This window comes from Spea bombifrons, chromosome 6 (genome assembly GCF_027358695.1).
Source record: "Spea bombifrons isolate aSpeBom1 chromosome 6, aSpeBom1.2.pri, whole genome shotgun sequence".
NCBI lineage: Eukaryota > Metazoa > Chordata > Amphibia > Anura > Pelobatidae > Spea > Spea bombifrons.
In genome coordinates, this window is record NC_071092.1 from 16,422,181 (window position 1) to 16,441,467 (window position 19,287).

Here is a 19,287-nt window from a genome sequence, read left to right on the forward strand (position 1 = left end):
AGTAGCTGTAATGAATTGCCTATGTCTAAGGTGGTAGCTGCCCTGAGAAAACCCTGTATTATTTTCAATAAGACCAATTTCTCTGCAGCAATGCTTGCAGCACTCATACGTCTATTCCCACAGACAACCTCTGGATATGATGCTGAGCACGTGCATTCAACTACTTTGGTCGACCATGGTGAGGCCTGTTCTGAGTGGAACCTGTCCTGTGAAAACACTGTATGGTCTTGCCCACCGTGCTGCAGCTCAGTTTCAGGCTCTTGGCAATCTTCTTATAACCTAGGCCATCTTTATGTAGAGCAAGAATTCTTTTTTTTCAGATCCCCAGAGAGTTCTTTGCCATTAGGTGCCATGTTGAACTTCCGGTGACGAGTATGAGAGCGATAACACCAAATGTAACACACCCGCTCCCCATTTACACCTGAGACCTTGTAACACTAACGAGTCACATGACACCGGGGAGGGGAAATGGCTAAATGGGCCCAATTTAGACATTTCCACTTAGGGGTGTACTCACTTTTGTTGCCAAGGTTTAGACATTAATTTCTGTGTTTTGAGTTATTTTTAAGGGAACAGCAAATTTACACTGTTATACAGGCTGTACACGCATTACTTGAAAAGATATAAAATATTTACAAAAATGTGAGGGGTGTACTCACTTTTGTGAGATACTGTGTATATATTGTGACAGGCCTCCCTTTTCCTTGGGATTTTTGTCAAGGATCTTGGTTGTTACCACAGTCTTCTAGGGTTAATGAAGCCCAGGACACATCCAGCTCAGTTTCAATGTTTATTTTACAGGAATAAACAGCAACAGTTATAAGCAGCACATGATAACAGCCTTTGCTTGAGCAATTGCTTAGTACAAAACAGCTCCAAACATTCACCTTCTAACAAGTCACAAGTTACCATCAAAACTGCTCTCCCAGCTGGAATAACAATTGCCTCTCCCTCTGAATCAGGCTCAATTCCTTTTACCCTCTGCCTGCTACTTAATCAACCACAGGTGAGCTGCTACTTAGTCCACACCTGTGGAGCTCCTGTCCAGAATGCAGGCTCTGGACTGGATCAATACAGCAATTAGTGCTGTTGGAGCACTGGCCCACCCTGCTCTTCCAGATGCTCCGCCCCAGGGACCCTTACCATGTTTTGCAAACTGCCAGTAGTGCAGTTTGTAAACAAACAACATCTTTCCCTGGGACATATTTTAACCCCTTCAGTCCCGATACGTCCAGCCCTTCGTGCAGCGTCAGGGACACATCCCTGCCGCTGCACGGGAGATCAGGCTGTCGTTTGACCTGACAAGCCAGAAGGCTTGTTGTTCCCTCAGAAATCTCATGGTGCTGCCACAACCACAAGGGATGGGGTAGGTGCATCTGTGTAGGCGCATGCAAATAATAATACAGCTGACAGGATCCGCGGGGAAACAATCAAAGTCTGCGGCGAAGCGACTCTCCTGAGTCACTGCCGATAGCGGGTACTAGCTCCCACGCCGCCGCAACCTCCGTCCTCCATGAACCAGCTCCAAAGACTGTGTTTAGGCAAGCACCTTCCTTTTCTGGATTCCTGAATGGACTAGGCAGGGGACGCGCATCAACGGCACCACGCACGGGGGCTGGGCGACCTATTGGCTTGTTTTACGGACTTCGCTGCTCTCTCCCGCCCTGACCTTCCTATCCTAGGAAGATAGCCTGCATACTGGGTTCCTCACCTTGTATCCTACAACCTGACAACAGCGGGCAATTACTTTCAAGGGATCCATGTATAAAGTGTTTCTCTTTCTATGTCTCTCTCTCTCTTCCTTTGTTCTGTCTCTTCCTCTTTCTTCTGTCTCTCCATCTCTTTTTTCTTCTCACTTCTGTTTTTGTTTTAACCCTTCATATCTCAAACCACCACAACACATATTTTTGACAACACTTTTGTTACATTGACAGACTCTTATAGATCACATTTGAGGGTCTTTTGTGACCCCAGGCATGCCTATTAACACATCGCCAGTGGGGTTCCCCTCTCCATCAATCATTGGTTTCCTCATTAGGTTTCCCCTGTCATTGGGGCTGCAGCATACAGGCACATACACTACCAGGAGCAGGGATGAGTTAGTGGCACCTGGGTGCTGTATTTTTTTTAACACCACCACTGCTCGTAACTTAGACACAAATATTGTGTCCCCTAACAACATACAATAGCACACAATCACTCTACACTTACATATACATACACACACTCTATTTTTCTTCTGCTTTACTCTCCTTCCTTGCCATGCCACCAACCCCAGGCTCATCCCTGATACTCTAAAACCATGCACTAACATACATAACATACATACTCAAACACTATAGCTGACACACATTCATGCTAATACCATGTAGTAATTGTTAGGCCTGCCTGGCCCAGAAGAGGAGGAATCTTAAGCAGGAAGGCCGAACCCTGTACTACCCACTAACTAGGAGGTAGCATGGCAGACTGCTAGTAGTGAGTTGATACACATAATATGAAATAGAGTTATACACAAGCCCTTGTATTTTCAATTAAAATAAATAATTTTTATTACACAGAAAATCAATCAAATATAAAAACATATAGTATATCTCATAGTATAGACAACAGAGGTTTTTGCAAGATTAATCTGAGCACATGGAGGGACTATGGCAGCATAAATATAAAGTGCATTGAGTGCATCTAAATAGGGAGTCAATTGTAAGGTGCTTGAATGTTACAAAATCATTTATATTACAACTCACCATGGAGTGCACACACTACATATACATAGATTCATTGGACCAATTATATCTTCAATACACACATAAATAATAATCAAGAAAAAGGTCCTCAAATTATCCACAATGCTTACCCATATTGTACCTCCACTCCCCTACGCCGTTTCGGTTCTACCTTTTTCAAGGGGATGCTCACTAGTAGTGAGTTGAGCAGGGAGCGGGTGATGGAGAGTGTAGAAGACGATGAGCAGACCACAGGAATTCTGGTGCAGGAGATACGATGGTCCAGGCAGAGGACACAAGTGAGACACGAAGCAGACTTGCAGGGTACAGATCCCAGAAACGTAAGCAGCAGGCACTGAACCAATGGTTAAACACAGGCACCAAGCAGGATGGCAGGCAACAGGTACACTGTAGCAGCGGACCAACTGAGCACCTTGGAAAAGGTGTCAGTTGTTTAGGTAGTCTCAGGAAGCCCCCTAATTACCTGCCCAATTTCCTAGACGAAGTCCCTTTAAGAGTGCCAAGAGCGGCTGGAGGATGTGTCAAGCAGCAGGTGCACAGATAAGTATCGTTCCTGTCCTGACACTAACACTGTACAGTCACAGACGCACACATGTGCTAACATCATAAACTAACACATACCTTCATGCTAATATCATACAGTAACACACATTCTAACATCATACACTAATATACAGGCTCACAAACACATCAGAGCTATCCATATACACATTCCCAAACACTATAAACTGTCACACACATATTTTCTCTGCCAACTCTTCTCCCTCCCTATTCCCTTCTACATGGATGCTGCTGGCTAATTTTATCCCCCCATCCTCTTACCTTGAGCAGAGCTATTTCTTCACTGCAGCTCATACCTTGTGTCTCTGCCACATCAAGGTTATCACCTGGAGAGATCGGCATTGTTATATTCAACTTGACAGCTCAGGTCCACAGATTGTGTGACAGCCTGATTCCCTATGCAATCGCAGGGATTTAGCCCAGCTGTTGTAAAAAGGGGGCGGGTCAGACCAGAGGGGAAGAAAGAGTCAGAGCGGAGGGACCCAGAAGGGAGCAGGAAGGGGCTGTGAGAATAAGAGGGGATCTGGAAGGGCTGGGGAGAGGCTGCAGGGAGCAAAGGGACAGGACAAGCAACAGAGGGTACTTGTCCCTGTGGTGACAACACTTATATATATATATTATATAGTACTTTTTAATTCACTCTGGGACTAGATATGGCCAAATATACTTGTTACAGGAGCTGCTTCCATCCTTTTGCTGCTACTCTGATATTCATCAACACACAAAGGCAAATGAAAAACAGCTGGGACCCCCTGCGAGACTTACTGTGGAGGCCTCCAAGCTCCTCTTACACACACCAATATATTAACATACCCACACGCATACTAACACACACACACAGAAACATACTTACACATGCACAGTAACATACCTAGACACAAGCAGTAACATACACATACACACAGTAACGTACTTACATGCAAAGTGTATATACATGCTGTCACGTCCGCCATCACCAAATGAGCACTTACCACTGAGTCACCTAGCAAGGTGTTGGGCCCCAAGCTAATTGGACAGTGACTTAGATGATCCAAACAGTGAGGTGGCTCATGTGTAGGTGGGTAAAGTTCAGTACTGATAGATACAGAATGCCAGGGGTTAATGAGGAATGGGTAGTTAGACAGAGCCGGGTTTGGTACAGTAAATGGGTAGTCATACCAGCCAGAGGTTGGTAAACAGTGCATGTAGTCAGACAAGCCAGGTACAGTACACAAGTAGGACAGTAAAGGATCAAAATCACTAGACTGAATAGCAGTCAGGTAAGCCGAGGGTCAATAACAGCAAACACAGTTTCCAATATAGCAGGACCACAACAGGGTGCCTCTACTGAGCAGTTTTGGAGTTATAAATCTTCTGCCCAGCAAGCCCCACTTCCAGCCACGCGTCATATGTGCACTTCCTGCTGGCCATCTGGATCTAGGATCCAGACAACATGGACACTAACATACACACACACCCCAACTTGTTGATTCAGGAGTGAGTACTCTGTCACTGGGTGGTGACAGCTCTTCTGCTCCCTTGTGGTCCTCACACGCTGCCTACATATGATAATACATGAAATTATGTCATATCTAGTTGTGCTGGGACAGGTGCTGTGGGGGTCTTTGGACGGATAATAGCAGTGGTTCTGCCACCAATAACAGCTGCAATTAAGCATGATCGGTGACAATAGCAAAGCATGTAAAAAAGCCCTCAGCCTTAAATAGAGATTTTTGGGGAATATAACATACAGAATATTACATTCCCCCTGTCTTTTAGAGATTAATGCAATGATCTACTGCCTTTAGTAAAATACCTTTAAATTAATCCAATTTCTCATGGACTGTGAGCCTCCTTGACAAGATCATCAAACTTGGGCCAGAGGTGGGACATTTTTAGTCTAGAAAGCACATAACTAAAGAGTTAACACACAAGGACAAAACACCATTATTGTTTTATAATGACATCCTTTTCAGCTCTCACCCTTAGCTCCGGGTAGTGCCGAGTAGGTAACCAAACCCCATAACTGTGGTGGTCAGGATTCTCTGGACTGTTATATATATTGGCATATCAATTAATTATTTGATTGACATAGATTGCTGAAGACTGTACATTAGCAGTAGCTTGAGTTTGGTATTAAACGTGCGTTATTACCATTTATATCAAGTCATACTTAAAATCACACTAAAGCTTTTTGTTTATTTCTTTCTGTTGACCTTGTAGATCAAGTCCCACAAGAGTCTTCAAAGATCTACAACAAAATAACATTGACCTTCCAGGAACTCTCGCAAAAGAATACGTTAATGAAATCAATAAAAAGGCAAGAGGAGTGGAAATGCAACAGATTGTTATTGAAACATAAAAGACATTGAAGACTATATGTTAAAAACTGGCTATAGTTGTGCATTCAGCAATTTGTACGAAACGATGAAAACGAGACCCTCCACGAAGCGGATGAAAATGAAGCAAAAAGCTAAGCATTTCACAGGGCCTTTCACTCTCACACTCTCTTAATGTTTTTCTGCCAACCATTTCTGCTTCTGCTGGCCACTTATGCATCTTCTTGTTCTTTATCTTCTCTCTTCTACCTTCTTTTATCTTTGTTGACAAAATTGTGATGCTTTCTTTGACGTCCTCTCCCTCAATCTTCCAGTCCGCGTAGAGGACGTCACTAAAAGCGCTGTGCTTTGTGTGGAAGTTCATGTTACGGCAAAATTGATGATCGCGCCAGTTTATGTCTGCAGAGATTCGAATAAAGATAGAAGAGAGATTATAAAAGATAAAGGAGAGAAGATGAAAGACAAACGGTAGAAGAATGATGATTACGAACAAGAAGATGCAGAAGTAGTCAGTAGAGGAGGTAGGAAAAGAGAGATTGAGAATGTGAGAATGTGAGAGAGTGAGTGAATGCGGCCAACAGACAAATGCCTTATGTTGGGAGATTTAGATGTAATAAAAGGTTGTTATCACTAATATTATTTATATTCATTTCTTCAATCAGCAACTTTCCGAAAATTCAAATTGCCAGTTATCAACACACTCAAATGAAATTTTCACACAGGTTATAGTGGTTTTCTTTTGAAATCTTGTTTGCTTGAATCCCAGCTAGTGAGAAAACAGTCAAGGCTGTTCGTGAGACTCGTGAATAATGTAATTTCCCAGATGCTATATTCTAGTCCAACTGACCAACCTTTGCTGTACCACAGTATGCTTTAACTTTGAATTTATTTATTTACAAAACAGCGAGTTGTAGTTAGGTGGACAATTTCACTGTATGTCGCTGTCACGGAAGCCTCCGTGACTTGGGACTTGGGTGACGCCTGAAGTCTGTATTTCTCATTATAGATGGTGGACCTCTGGATTGCATTACATACTTCCAGAAGGCAACAGTGGACACTAATTGCAGCACAATATCTGGTTCCTTTGCTTGGATTTATGTTTAAGTCACCCTGTACCTGTTTAGGGGTACAGGGTGGCAACAGCGAGAGAGCAAGAGCCCTCTGGATCCCAGTTTCCCCCTTAATCCTGCCTGTCTGACCAATATTATTGGTTCTACTGACAGGCTTGTGTTAGAGTGGTTTTCTGTTATAACTAATTTGGATATGATCTGCATAGTGCGTTTTACATATGGTGTGATGCATGCTGGCCATAGCTCACCGCCAGTCTATTCAAAGGCTCTTGGAGGCTGATGGTGATTGTTTCCCCAATAAAGTTAGTTCCTGTTTTACCTCAGTAAGAGTTCCGTCTTGTTATTGGGGTAAGCCTCGATGCTGCCCTTGTCATGAGGCTACCGCACTGTATTGCTGTGATTCTGTATACTACAGTGCCGCTGAGGTTCCCGGAGAGCTATATCCGTTGGCATCTCTGGTTGGAGGCTCTTCAATGGGAACAGGGCTACCAGAGTAAGTGCCTCCCATCCAGCGAGGACATGTACTGGTTCCAGCTGGACGTACGAATGCCTTTTCTGGGTGAACAGCCCAGGGAGGAATGGGTGTCTGAGTTAGACAGGCTTGTCCAAACAGAGATGATGTGGGAGAATAGAGAGCAAAGCCATGGTGTCAGTATGGCATTACATTTCTGGTAATATGAATTCGATAGGACGTCTGGGGACAATCTCCTCAGACATCGAGGTGCGATGAGAGATTGCCACTGATCTTCCGGTAATTGGAGAAATGGAAGGGAACGCAGAAATGATGAGATGGACGCTTGTGACAGTTGTGGAAACTGTGATTGGGAGCATAAATTGTATAGGGATTTGTAATTGTGACGGACCGATCAGGGACTTCAGGTTGTCCCTCTCGGCCAAGAGCGACTTCTCCCTTCAGGACAATAATTACCCAGAGGCAACAGGGGCAGTAAAGGGATTAACAATACAAAAGGATCCCAACCTCCACTATCTGTTACTGGCCAAAACCAGTTACAAGGTTTGGCCGGGATAAATGTCTGTAGTGATGGGACATCATAGTTGTGCACCATGGGGGGGTCTGATATTAAAGTAAAACAATGGTGGTCACCCCCTGGTTGCAGATCCTGGCTGTATGCCAGAGATAACCCCCTCGGCAGGTGATGAGATGATTTCCTGCTTGGGGTAGCCACACAAGTCTCTGCAACGCCAGGGCCCATTGTCAATAGGGAGCAGGCTAGCTCTCATGCCTCTCCAGTGGCCCCAGTGAGGGTTTCATCAAATAATAATCCACAAAGTTATCTCCAGTGTCTTTAGGGTTATATATCTTATGTCCATCAGGGGTGTGGCGGTAGTGAGTGGTACGTTGTGCAGTCTGTTGTTTAAGTTTCTTGGTCAGCAAAGAGTCTGCTTTGTTGCCTTTAGCGTAGTAGGTTTGATGTAATCTATGAAGCATAAATTCCATGCTCTGAAGTTGGATCTGGAGGATTTCTGATTTGATACATACCGCTAACGTGATGCTATCAGTAGACCAGGAGGCCTTGTTGGACAATTCCAGAGCAGTGAGACGCTGGGTCAAGTCTGTAAGTGAACGCATGTATTTTTTTTTTCTGGCGTGAGGCCAATTTAGTAGACGTTGAGTAGAGTACACAGCGAACCATTACGATTGCCTTGAAGAATAATGTAACTGCCCTGAGGCTCACACACCTTAGACAGGAGCTGGAACTGGACGTCTCTATGAAACAAAATTTCCACTCCAAAACAACAGAGGCCTTGTGCGACCTCGCTTCTTGGAAGAGCATGTTACGTTTGTGGAATGTGTTGAGGCCCTTTGCATTAATCGAGAGAAGAGTAATATTTGACATGACTGGTAGCAATTGACCATAGATATGAAGTACACTGCCAGCCCCTACGTAAGCACCACAGATAAGGCAGGTCTAAAAGGGAAAAGCAGTGGTGAAATGGGAGAGGCCAATCAAAAATGCACACTTAAATAACAACATTGAAGAAGAAAGAAGAAAAAAAAAAGGGAGGGGAGAAGGGGGTTGGCTATCCAGGCAAACGGATGGGAAATGCAACCACATACAGTATGTAAAACTTCCAGGTCATAAGCAAACCAAATTCCCACCTTCAGGTAGGGACACATTAGCTTAGTGTAACAGAACGACTACGGCCCTCCACAAGTTAAAAATTATACTATAAGATAAGATAAGTACCAATGGAGGATCTTAGAATAGGGGGGCTGAACCTCCCAGCAAAACAACGGGTGTGAAAAAAAAAAAAATAGAGGGGAGGGGACCAGGCACTATGATGTTAAATGCAACCACATACAGCATGGTCATGACGAGGAACCTAGTGTGAAAGGGGTCATAAGCGAACCAAATTCCCACCTACAGGCAAGGATGCATAAGCTTAGTGTACCAGAGCAACTGCAGCCCTCTACACACTAAATATGATACCATAAGATAACATAAGATCCACAAGTAGGGGAGCTGTACCTCCAGGCTAATTGAAGAATGTGTAAAAATAAATAAATACATTTAAAAAAATTACGAAGGGGATGGGGAGATTGGAGTGTTTGTGTGAAAGGCGTGTGAGTTCCAGTATAACCAACTGGTATATAATAAACGTGGAAACAGAACAGCCCAGAATACAACCGGGACCATGTATAACCATTATTAAGCTCCAACTAGAAAACAGTGTAAGACAGGCCAAGCATCACACAAATGTCCTTCCCCACGGATATATATGCATAAAAAGGGGAGGGGGCTGGGGGGTAAAAAAAAAAAATTAGAAACATAACAGTCGATGAGGAAATCCCCTCGGTCGTCGGGAACATGGAGCGGAAAAAAGTAGACACATATTCAGGTAACTCCACCATAGTCACCTCTTCGGGAATCCCCCTGATACGGAGATGATTTCTGCAGAAGCGGTCTTCAAGATCTGTAACTTTAGTCTGAAGGTGGTGTGTCGATCAACCAGCTCATTAAATGTTGTCACTAATTCGTCAAACTTTCCCTCCATGTGGTATGGGAGCCCAATTGATGAAGGTCTGACTCGAGGTTGTACAACATGTCCTTAACCCCTTCACGTCAAAGTTGGTACATATACAGGGTCACGATGCGCCGCATTGGTGACAAAGCCCGTACATGTACAGGGTGCAGTTTAATAGATGCAATGCCACGATCGCTTCATTATCGCCAAGATCGGCGGCTTTGCGGGATCCACAAAAGCCTCACAGGTGAGGCTGGCCGTGGATCATGGGAGGAAAGCCCTCCCCTGAAAAAAATAACAGTGCTTAGGAAGTGATCGCCCATCACAAGATGGTGGCGCCAACTGTGAGAACAATTAGTCCAGACCCTCCTGAGAACTCTGCATTCAACCATGCAGGTCAATGGAGCCCAGCTCTCTAATTACAATATGATTAGTAAAATAAAATAAAAAAATTAATAAAAACATTTAAAAAATACCCTGCGCACCACGGCAGAGCAGGGAGACAGAGGCCTCGCCCTCCCACCGCAGGACTTCTACAAGATAAGGGAACTTCAAAGGGAGAGAGGCTAGATAGTGAGAAGGGAGTGTTTTGGATGCTTTCCAATAAAGCCTTTCTTCAATTGTTGAACTGCTCCAAATTATGTGAATATAAATGTACGTGCACGGAGAGAAAAATAAGACACACGACACACTCTGGGTCAGGTCCAAAATCACTCTGCTTTATTTTATTTATATTATAGATTATATAGGGACGTCAAAAAGGGACGTCAGGTTACGTAAAGCTTATTAATTGGTTAATCCTGAAACTATGCGGAAATAGGCAGAAAGGCAGAAAACCGTTAGAAACAAATATTAGATACTTTCCTGCAACAAGATATAGCCAGAATGGCGCTTGCGGTTAGTAAAATATAGATAACTGAATACACTGCTACTTGCGTCTCTCACGTATCTGCGTGAGGTGTAACCCTTTATTGGTCGAGGCCAGCTTATATTCATTAAAGCAATAAGCGTTTCTTGCTGATATATATAATGGTTCCATAACAGGAGGGAGAGGGGTAGATAGTGAGAAGTAGGGGAGAGGGGTAGATAGTGAGAGGTATGGGAGAGGGGTAGATAGTGAGAAAGGGGGTGGTAACAATATTGAAATAAAGAGTGAGAATGAATGAGAGAATGAATGAATGTGTAGATGGATTGTGTGAATGAGTGAGAAAATAAAATAATGTGTGGATAAATTGTGTGAATGCGTGAGAGTATGAATGAATGTGTGGATGAATTGTCTAAATGAGTGAGTATGAATTCATTCATCTGTGAGAATGTGATTAATGAATATATGTAAATGATTTGTATGAATGAGTGAGAGAAAAAATGATTGTGTGAATAAATTATGTGAATTAGTGAGTGACTGTAAAATTATTTGTATGTATCATAGATACAATTGATTCGTGGAAAGGCAGAGGCTAATATTAAAGAATGAAAACTAACTGCCATCATGGTCTTTACTTCAAAGAGATAAGTACATATTATGTAGTTAAAAATGCATGTCTAATGCATATATATATATATATATATATATATATATATATATATACACACACACATACACACACACGCACACCTGTGTTATCTCATGCGCTTCATATCGTGTCCCTGAATGGCAGAAATAAAATGTGGTCACACTACCATAGCCACTTCTTCATCCTCTATCGTCTATCCATGTGGTTCGGCTACCCGGCCACACACCCCAATTTTTACAGTGTTAGGGCAAAGGAGCAATTAAAAAAAAATAAAAAATCATTATTTAGTTTTTTTTTTGCACTGTTCCCAGTGCAGTGTGGCACTAGATCTCTCATACATTGTTGATCCCAGTAATGTCATGGTGACATCACTAAACTCCCAAAAAATGTTGAATTTGATATATGTTAGACAAATTACCGTATTTTCCGGCGTATAAGACGACTGGGCTTATGAGACGACCCCCAACTTTTCCAGTTAAAATATAGAGTTTGGGCTATACTCGCCTTAAAAGACTACCCCTCTACCCAGTATACAACAACCAGCCAATCACGGCAAGCGATGTACCTTACTGGTGATTGGCTGGTTGTTGTATACAAAGCCTGCCTGGATTGGGTGGGTCAGTTCTCCCTAACATATGCCTGTCCAGCTTACAAACACACAAATACCTACACTGCTCTTACACACACCTGACCATACACATATACTGACCTTACACACACATATATATATATACACATACTTACACCCCTTTCTCTTACCTTTCTCATCTTCCATCCAGTTGTGGGAGCGTGAGGTCTGTCATTTCAGACCTCTGCTTTACTGCTCCCTCATCACTACGTGCCGGCAATTGATGCCGAGCGCCAGGATATGACGTCATTTCCGCGCTCGGCATCAATAGCCGGCACGTAGTGATTAGGGAGCACGGAAGCCGAGGTCTGAAGTGCCAGACCTCGTGCTCCCTAATGTTGGGCACCCGCTGATCAGGGCTAGTTGGGGAGATCACGATCTTGCACCTACCTCGCCGCGGCCCTGAAGACCGGCTCAGGGGAGGCGGCTTCTCCGCTCGCCCCTCCCCTAGAGATACGTGGCTTTGTGGGGAATCGTGATTCAACGGCTCGGTAAGTTTCAGTAGCCCGCGTATAAGACGACCCTCGACTTTTGAGAAGATTTTCACGGGTTAAAAAGTCGTCTTATACGCTGGAAAATACGGCAATAAACAATAAGTGATGCGCAAAGTATAATACAAAAATAAATAAATATCAATACAGGGTGTTGCTGGTCCACCTTTAAGAAACAAAACCCCACTGTTGTTTTACTTTACCTACTTAAACATACATCAAAAAACCCCGGTGACCAAATAAGTGTGCAATACAAATAAAATATATGATACCAACAGGATGTAATCCCCAAAATTAGATCAATCAATCCAAACATGAAACCATAAACATGAAACATAAAAATGAACTTCTTCAGTCCCAGGGGTTTTTGGTACCGCAAAGCCCATAGCATTTTTGCGGTTTGTCGGTTCAGCGATTATTCTCCTTTCCTGCGAAGAGTGTACCCATGTAAACTATATATTGTTTATTTTTATTGTTTTTGATTTAGGATGAGAAATTTTGGAAAAACTAGTGAAAATTAGAAAAAGTGATGGAAAATCCCCTCCAAGTTTATCAATTCAGGTGGCTTGATTTCAGAAATACCTAATTTATATAGAATTCCCATACTTTCCCAGCACTTATAGGGAACATACTATAAAATGTACATTATTCATAGAATTTTCACATTCGGTATGATGGAATTGCAACTCTACTTTTAAACAAATAAACCAAAAATACCCACAAAAGTATATAATTCTGTAAAGCAGACAACCCAGACTATGGTATAAGGGATATTTGGGTACTCCTCATGCAGCTATGTGGCCACCTTTTGACAGATCACTGTCAAAGGTGGCCGCAGAAATTATTTCCTGCGCTTTTTTTCATCAACACTTCTGCCTTGCTTAGATTTTTTGCACAGGGTATGTGTTACGGCAGAGAAACCTGGCCAAAATTGTTTAGCTGCATCTCCTGATTACGGAGATACCCCACATCCTTATTTTTTTTAGTTTTGTTTGCGGATTTGTTTTTGAGCCTGTGATCCCCCTGCACCAATCACACTGTGATTTAAATGCAAGTCCCCACAGACTTGCATAGAGATCACAGTGTCTGTGATCTGTGCCTCATCGGAGCGATCGGATATCTCAGCAGGGTCTAGATAGGGCATTTAAAACTGTAACAGTTTTCCGGCGTTCACACCGGAAGCTGTTACAGGAGATCGGGCAGGAGAAAGCGATGGCAGGGGGGGACAGCCTGATCTACCGTGCAGTGCCGGGAGGCAGGACGTACCGGTGCGTCCGGATGCGTTTTATGATGTCTATGGGAGACTGAAGGGGACAGGCTCATACGTTAAATAGGGCTTCTCCAAAGGCCACATATATATATATATATATATATATATATATGCGTGTGTGGTATACGAATCAAACAGGAAGAATGATCTTCTGTTTCTTTCTCCCGAAATGTACTTCAAACGGTTAACAACAATTCTTCTTCACGGGAGACAAAGGGTTTTTTTAAAAAAAAACTTAGCACTTACATATAAAAATAAAATAAAATCGTGCAATAAGCAGTCAGATCTTAAAGTTTGCAGCGTCCCGCATTTCTTTGTGGTGAAAACTTCAGACGACCGTTACTGTGCTCCTTATAAATTTATAACATATATAAAACTTCAGCATGTAGTATCTTTCTTAAAATAGGTGCAGATAGGTAACCGGACCTAAGACATACATTAAAAAATGGTTGCGTTTGTAATTTGCCTGGAAACAGATGAAGCAGGGAGCTTGAAGTATTAGGGCATATGATCATTTCATAAAAAACTTGGGGACTTATGATCCTCCCATAAGCACCCCTTATGAGAGCAAGGGCCAGCCTACAGTAAGTAGTGAGAGTGCCATTTTTCAATATTCCAATCCCATAACCAGCATGTATACATACTAAAATGCTAATTCACTATAGAAACCACCTAAACTAACATCATACGCTTACACACCCTTTTTCATCTCTACCCTAAGCTCCAAACACCAACACGTTCTTGCTAACACCATACAATAAGATACACATTTACACACTCTTACACCACTCTCCACACAAAAATGCTAATATGAAATAGTAACAGACACAGACTCATGCTAACACCATACAGTAACATCTCTACACTCTGACAATGCGTTATTCTGGATTTTTTTTTTGTTATTCTGTCTCTCACTGTTCAAATAAACCTACCATTAGAATTATAGACTGATCATGTCTTTATCAGTGGGCAAACATCCAAAATCAGCAGGGGATCAAATAATATTTTCCTTCACTGTATATATATATATATATATATATATATATTTATACATATGCGTTAGACATGCATTTTTAGGAGAGGATTAAGAAATATGGAACTCGATTCTGCGCGCATGATGACGCAGATACGTAGAGCGTAACGTCCTGCGTCCGTGCTGGTGTATTGGGAGGAGGGAGCCGAGAGCAGGGGAGGAGGTGAAGGAAACAAAGGAGACGAGGGAGGCAGATGCGAGTGGCGATATCGGCACTAGCCTTAATGCCAAAACCAACCAAGCTACCCAATTGATCCCGGCAATATACAGCTGAGACTGGCTACGGGGGCAAAATATAGTGCCCGATATTGGCATAGCTGACAAAATAACAAACCGACGCCACCCCCATTTGAGAGGATCTAGCTACACACCATGGAGCAATGGAGGCAATCCTAACTTGGTGAGAAGCAAAACACAGCAGGAGGGAATAGCAAACAGACGGTGAGACTGATATGAATGACTGAGATACATAAAAGAACTAGAAGCAAGGAGATAACCGACCTACTAAAAGCATGCCGAAAATGGTGTATCTGACTAAAATCCTAGCACCCAAGCATCAATCAATGTGAGGAACGGTCAAATGATCAAACTCGAAATTTAAGATAAGTACATCTTTATTATTGATTACCGACTTATATTTAATTTATATGTAATTTTCAACGGCTTTTGACTACCTCACCTTCAATCTACCTGAAATATTGTGTGATAGATCTCCGCTAACAACAGGGCATAAAGACTTAAGGATATAAAGACATATTGATAAAATCAACAGAATGCCTCCAAAAAAAGAAAAAGCTCATGCTAATGATAAACCACCATAAAAATCAAAATCAATAAATGCATTCTATTCTACTAAATCTCCTAATACCACACAGAAGGAGTTAAGCAAAGATATATCAATTACATCAGAAGACCTACATGCACATAATTATTCAATCGCCTCAATGGCTGAATCTCCTCAACCCAGCAAATCCCTAAATATTACTCAGCTCTATGAAAAAAAGACATGAAAGAAAATACTTTAATCTTGAAACAAGAAATCTCTCAAATATCCAGCAATTAGAAACTCAATTAAATCTAATTAAAAAGCTCCAAAGTGATCTGATAACAGCTGAAAATGAAAACCTGGAATTAAGAAAGAACTTGTCCAAAAAGCAAATGGAAATAGAAGACAGGTCAGAAGGAAAAAATATAAGATTGAGAGGAGTTCCTGAATCATTTCTAAATCAAGACTTAGAGAAACATCTGACTAAATTGCTGCAACACTACATAAATTCTGAATATCTAAATAGTTTCCCCGATTTCTACAGAATGCTCAAGAGACCAAAGATTTGCTGATGCACTAAGAGATTTAGTAATCAGATTTAACAACCGTTTCATAAAAGATCAGAGAATTAAAAAAAAATCCATCCCAAATGGAGAATTACCAAAACCTTCAAATTCTTCCGGATATCTCTCCAACTACACGACAATGCAGAAGAAGATTTAATTTTTTATTTATTTATTTATTTTTGTAAAAGAGGGTTTTTTTTCACTATTCACTAAGGTTTTTAGAGAAGGGATAATTCATGGAACAATAGCCATACTCACATTATTAGATATACGTATTACTTATACATACGCATACACTATTTAATCACATATCACAGCCAAGAATAGAGCTATAGAGAGCCATCCCAATAGGAAATGGAAACACTCACTTATATTAATAGTTTGGAATTTATATCACTTTAATTGTATTAATTTTACTATTAAGTTTAATCACTTTTTTTTCTTTTCACATAGCTAAATAGAGAAATGATGAGAGAAATAGCTGTCTAATAGACCTTCCTCCCGATACCTACACGTGCAAGAGTCTCATACAGGTAAATGAGACACAAACCGCATAAAACTAATTTAAATACGGACTGGTTAAATCAGCAGGGGATCAAATAATATTTTCCTTCACTGTATATATATATATATATATATATATATATATTTATACATATGCGTTAGACATGCATTTTTAGGAGAGGATTAAGAAATATGGAACTCGATTCTGCGCGCATGATGACGCAGATACGTAGAGCGTAACGTCCTGCGCCCGTGCTGGTGTATTGGGAGGAGGGAGCCGAGAGCAGGGGAGGAGGTGAAGGAAACAAAGGAGACGAGGGAGGCAGATGCGAGTGGCGATATCGGCACTAGCCTTAATGCCAAAACCAACCAAGCTACCCAATTGATCCCGGCAATATACAGCTGAGACTGGCTACGGGGGCAAAATATAGTTCCCCGATATTGGCATAGCTGACAAAATAACAAACCGACGCCACCCCCATTTGAGAGGATCTAGCTACACACCATGGAGCAATGGAGGCAATCCTAACTTGGTGAGAAGCAAAACACAGCAGGAGGGAATAGCAAACAGACGGTGAGACTGATATGAATGACTGAGATACGTAAAAGAACTAGAAGCAAGGAGATAACCGACCTACTAAAAGCTAATAAAAGTGTTTTGCATGCCGAAAATGGTGTATCTGACTAAAATCCTAGAACCCAAGCATCAATCAATGTGAGGAACGGTCAAATGATCAAACTCGAAATTTAAGATAAGTACATCTTTATTATTGATTACCGACTTATATTTAATTTATATGTAATTTTCAACGGCTTTTGACTACCTCACCTTCAATCTACCTGAAATATTGTGTGATAGATCTCCGCTAACAACAGGGCATAAAGACTTAAGGATATAAAGACATATTGATAAAATCAACAGAATGCCTCCAAAAAAAGAAAAAGCTCATGCTAATGATAAACCACCATAAAAATCAAAATCAATAAATGCATTCTATTCTACTAAATCTCCTAATACCACACAGAAGGAGTTAAGCAAAGATATATCAATTACATCAGAAGACCTACATGCACATAATTTTTCAATCGCCTCAATGGCTGAATCTCCTCAACCCAGCAAATCCCTAAATATTACTCAGCTCTATGAAAAAAAGACATGAAAGAAAATACTTTAAACTTGAAACAAGAAATCTCTCAAATATCCAGCAATTAGAAACTCAATTAAATCTAATTAAAAAGCTCCAAAGTGATCTGATAACAGCTGAAAATGAAAACCTGGAATTAAGAAAGAACTTGTCCAAAAAGCAAATGGAAATAGAAGACAGGTCAGAAGGAAAAAATATAAGATTGAGAGGAGTTCCTGAATCATTTCTAAATCAAGACTTAGAGAAACATCTGACTAAATTGCTGCAACACTACATAAATTCTGAATATCTAAATAGTTTCCCCGATTTCTACAGAATGCTCAAGAGACCAAAGATTTGCTGATGCACTAAGAGATTTAGTAATCAGATTTAACAACCGTTTCATAAAAGATCAGAGAATTAAAAAAAAATCCATCCCAAATGGAGAATTACCAAAACCTTCAAATTCTTCCGGATATCTCTCCAACTACACGACAATGCAGAAGAAGATTTAATTTTTTATTTATTTATTTATTTATTTTTTGTAAAAGAGGGTTTTTTTCACTATTCACTAAGGTTTTTAGAGAAGGGATAATTCATGGAACAATAGCCATACTCACATTATTAGATATACGTATTACTTATACATACGCATACACTATTTAATCACATATCACAGCCAAGAATAGAGCTATAGAGAGCCATCCCAATAGGAAATGGAAACACTCACTTATATTAATAGTTTGGAATTTATATCACTTTAATTGTATTAATTTTACTATTAAGTTTAATCACTTTTTTTTTCTTTTCACATAGCTAAATAGAGAAATGATGAGAGAAATAGCTGTCTAATAGACCTTCCTCCCGATACCTACACGTGCAAGAGTCTCATACAGGTAAATGAGACACAAACCGCATAAAACTAATTTAAATGCGGACTGGTTATATGAGTTGATTGGATGTATGAGTGTGCGATCACAGAAAGAAAGCTTAAAATGGGGAGCCTTTAGAGTGGGAATAAGAAATTTTTTTAATATTTATGGCAATTAAGTTTGCCTCAATAAATTCTTGTGGTCTGAACTCTCCATATGAACGAGCATTTCTATATGATTTGTTAATTAAATAAAAAATAGATATCTGCTTTGTTCAGGAAACCCACTGGAATTAAGTATCAGTTAAATTTTGGAAATATAAGAAATATCCAGTGAGCTTCTCTTCTTCGCTAGAAAACAATAAGAAAAAAGGGGTCGCAATCAAAATGAATGAGGGGCTAAAGTTTGAATACTTACATCATGAAGAAGATTCGGAGGGTAGATACCTGGTGGTTGTAGGCAAAATTAACGATGTAGTGTATACTTTAGTGAACTTTTACCTACCAAACAACACACCTATTACGTTCCTAAGGAAAGTGTGGCCTAAAATTCAGATAATTCAGAAGGGGCACTTAATTATGGGTGGTGATATGAACTGCATACAAGACCATAATTTGGACAAAAACATAGGTACTGGAGCTACATTAGATCCCAAAGTCAAACTATCTGCCGCTACCTTTACAAGATTTCTGTCCGATAATGATTTATACGACATATGAAGAGTTCAGAATCCAAAGGAGAAAGACTTTACTTATTATTCTGCAGTCCATCATTCTTATTCCAGAATAGATTCATTCTTTACGGATAGTAATACACTACAGCTTTGTCAATCTCCCCA

At 41.0% G+C, this 19,287-nt stretch overlaps 1 protein-coding gene across 3 annotated transcripts in view; it reads left to right on the plus strand.

The window, feature by feature from the left end:
* Positions 1–6,257, plus strand: part of LOC128499735 (myomegalin-like) — an 88,888-nt gene extending 82,631 nt beyond the window's left edge. For 2 of the 3 annotated variants that reach the window (XM_053468626.1, XM_053468627.1), the window contains exon 18: positions 5,508–6,257. In XM_053468626.1, the coding sequence (XP_053324601.1) occupies positions 5,508–5,549 (42 nt within the window). In that variant the 3' untranslated portion in view covers positions 5,550–6,257. The remainder of the gene's footprint in view (positions 1–5,507) is intronic. The other variant, XR_008354803.1, reaches the window with a different exon arrangement.
* Positions 6,258–19,287: the final 13,030 nt, after the last annotated feature.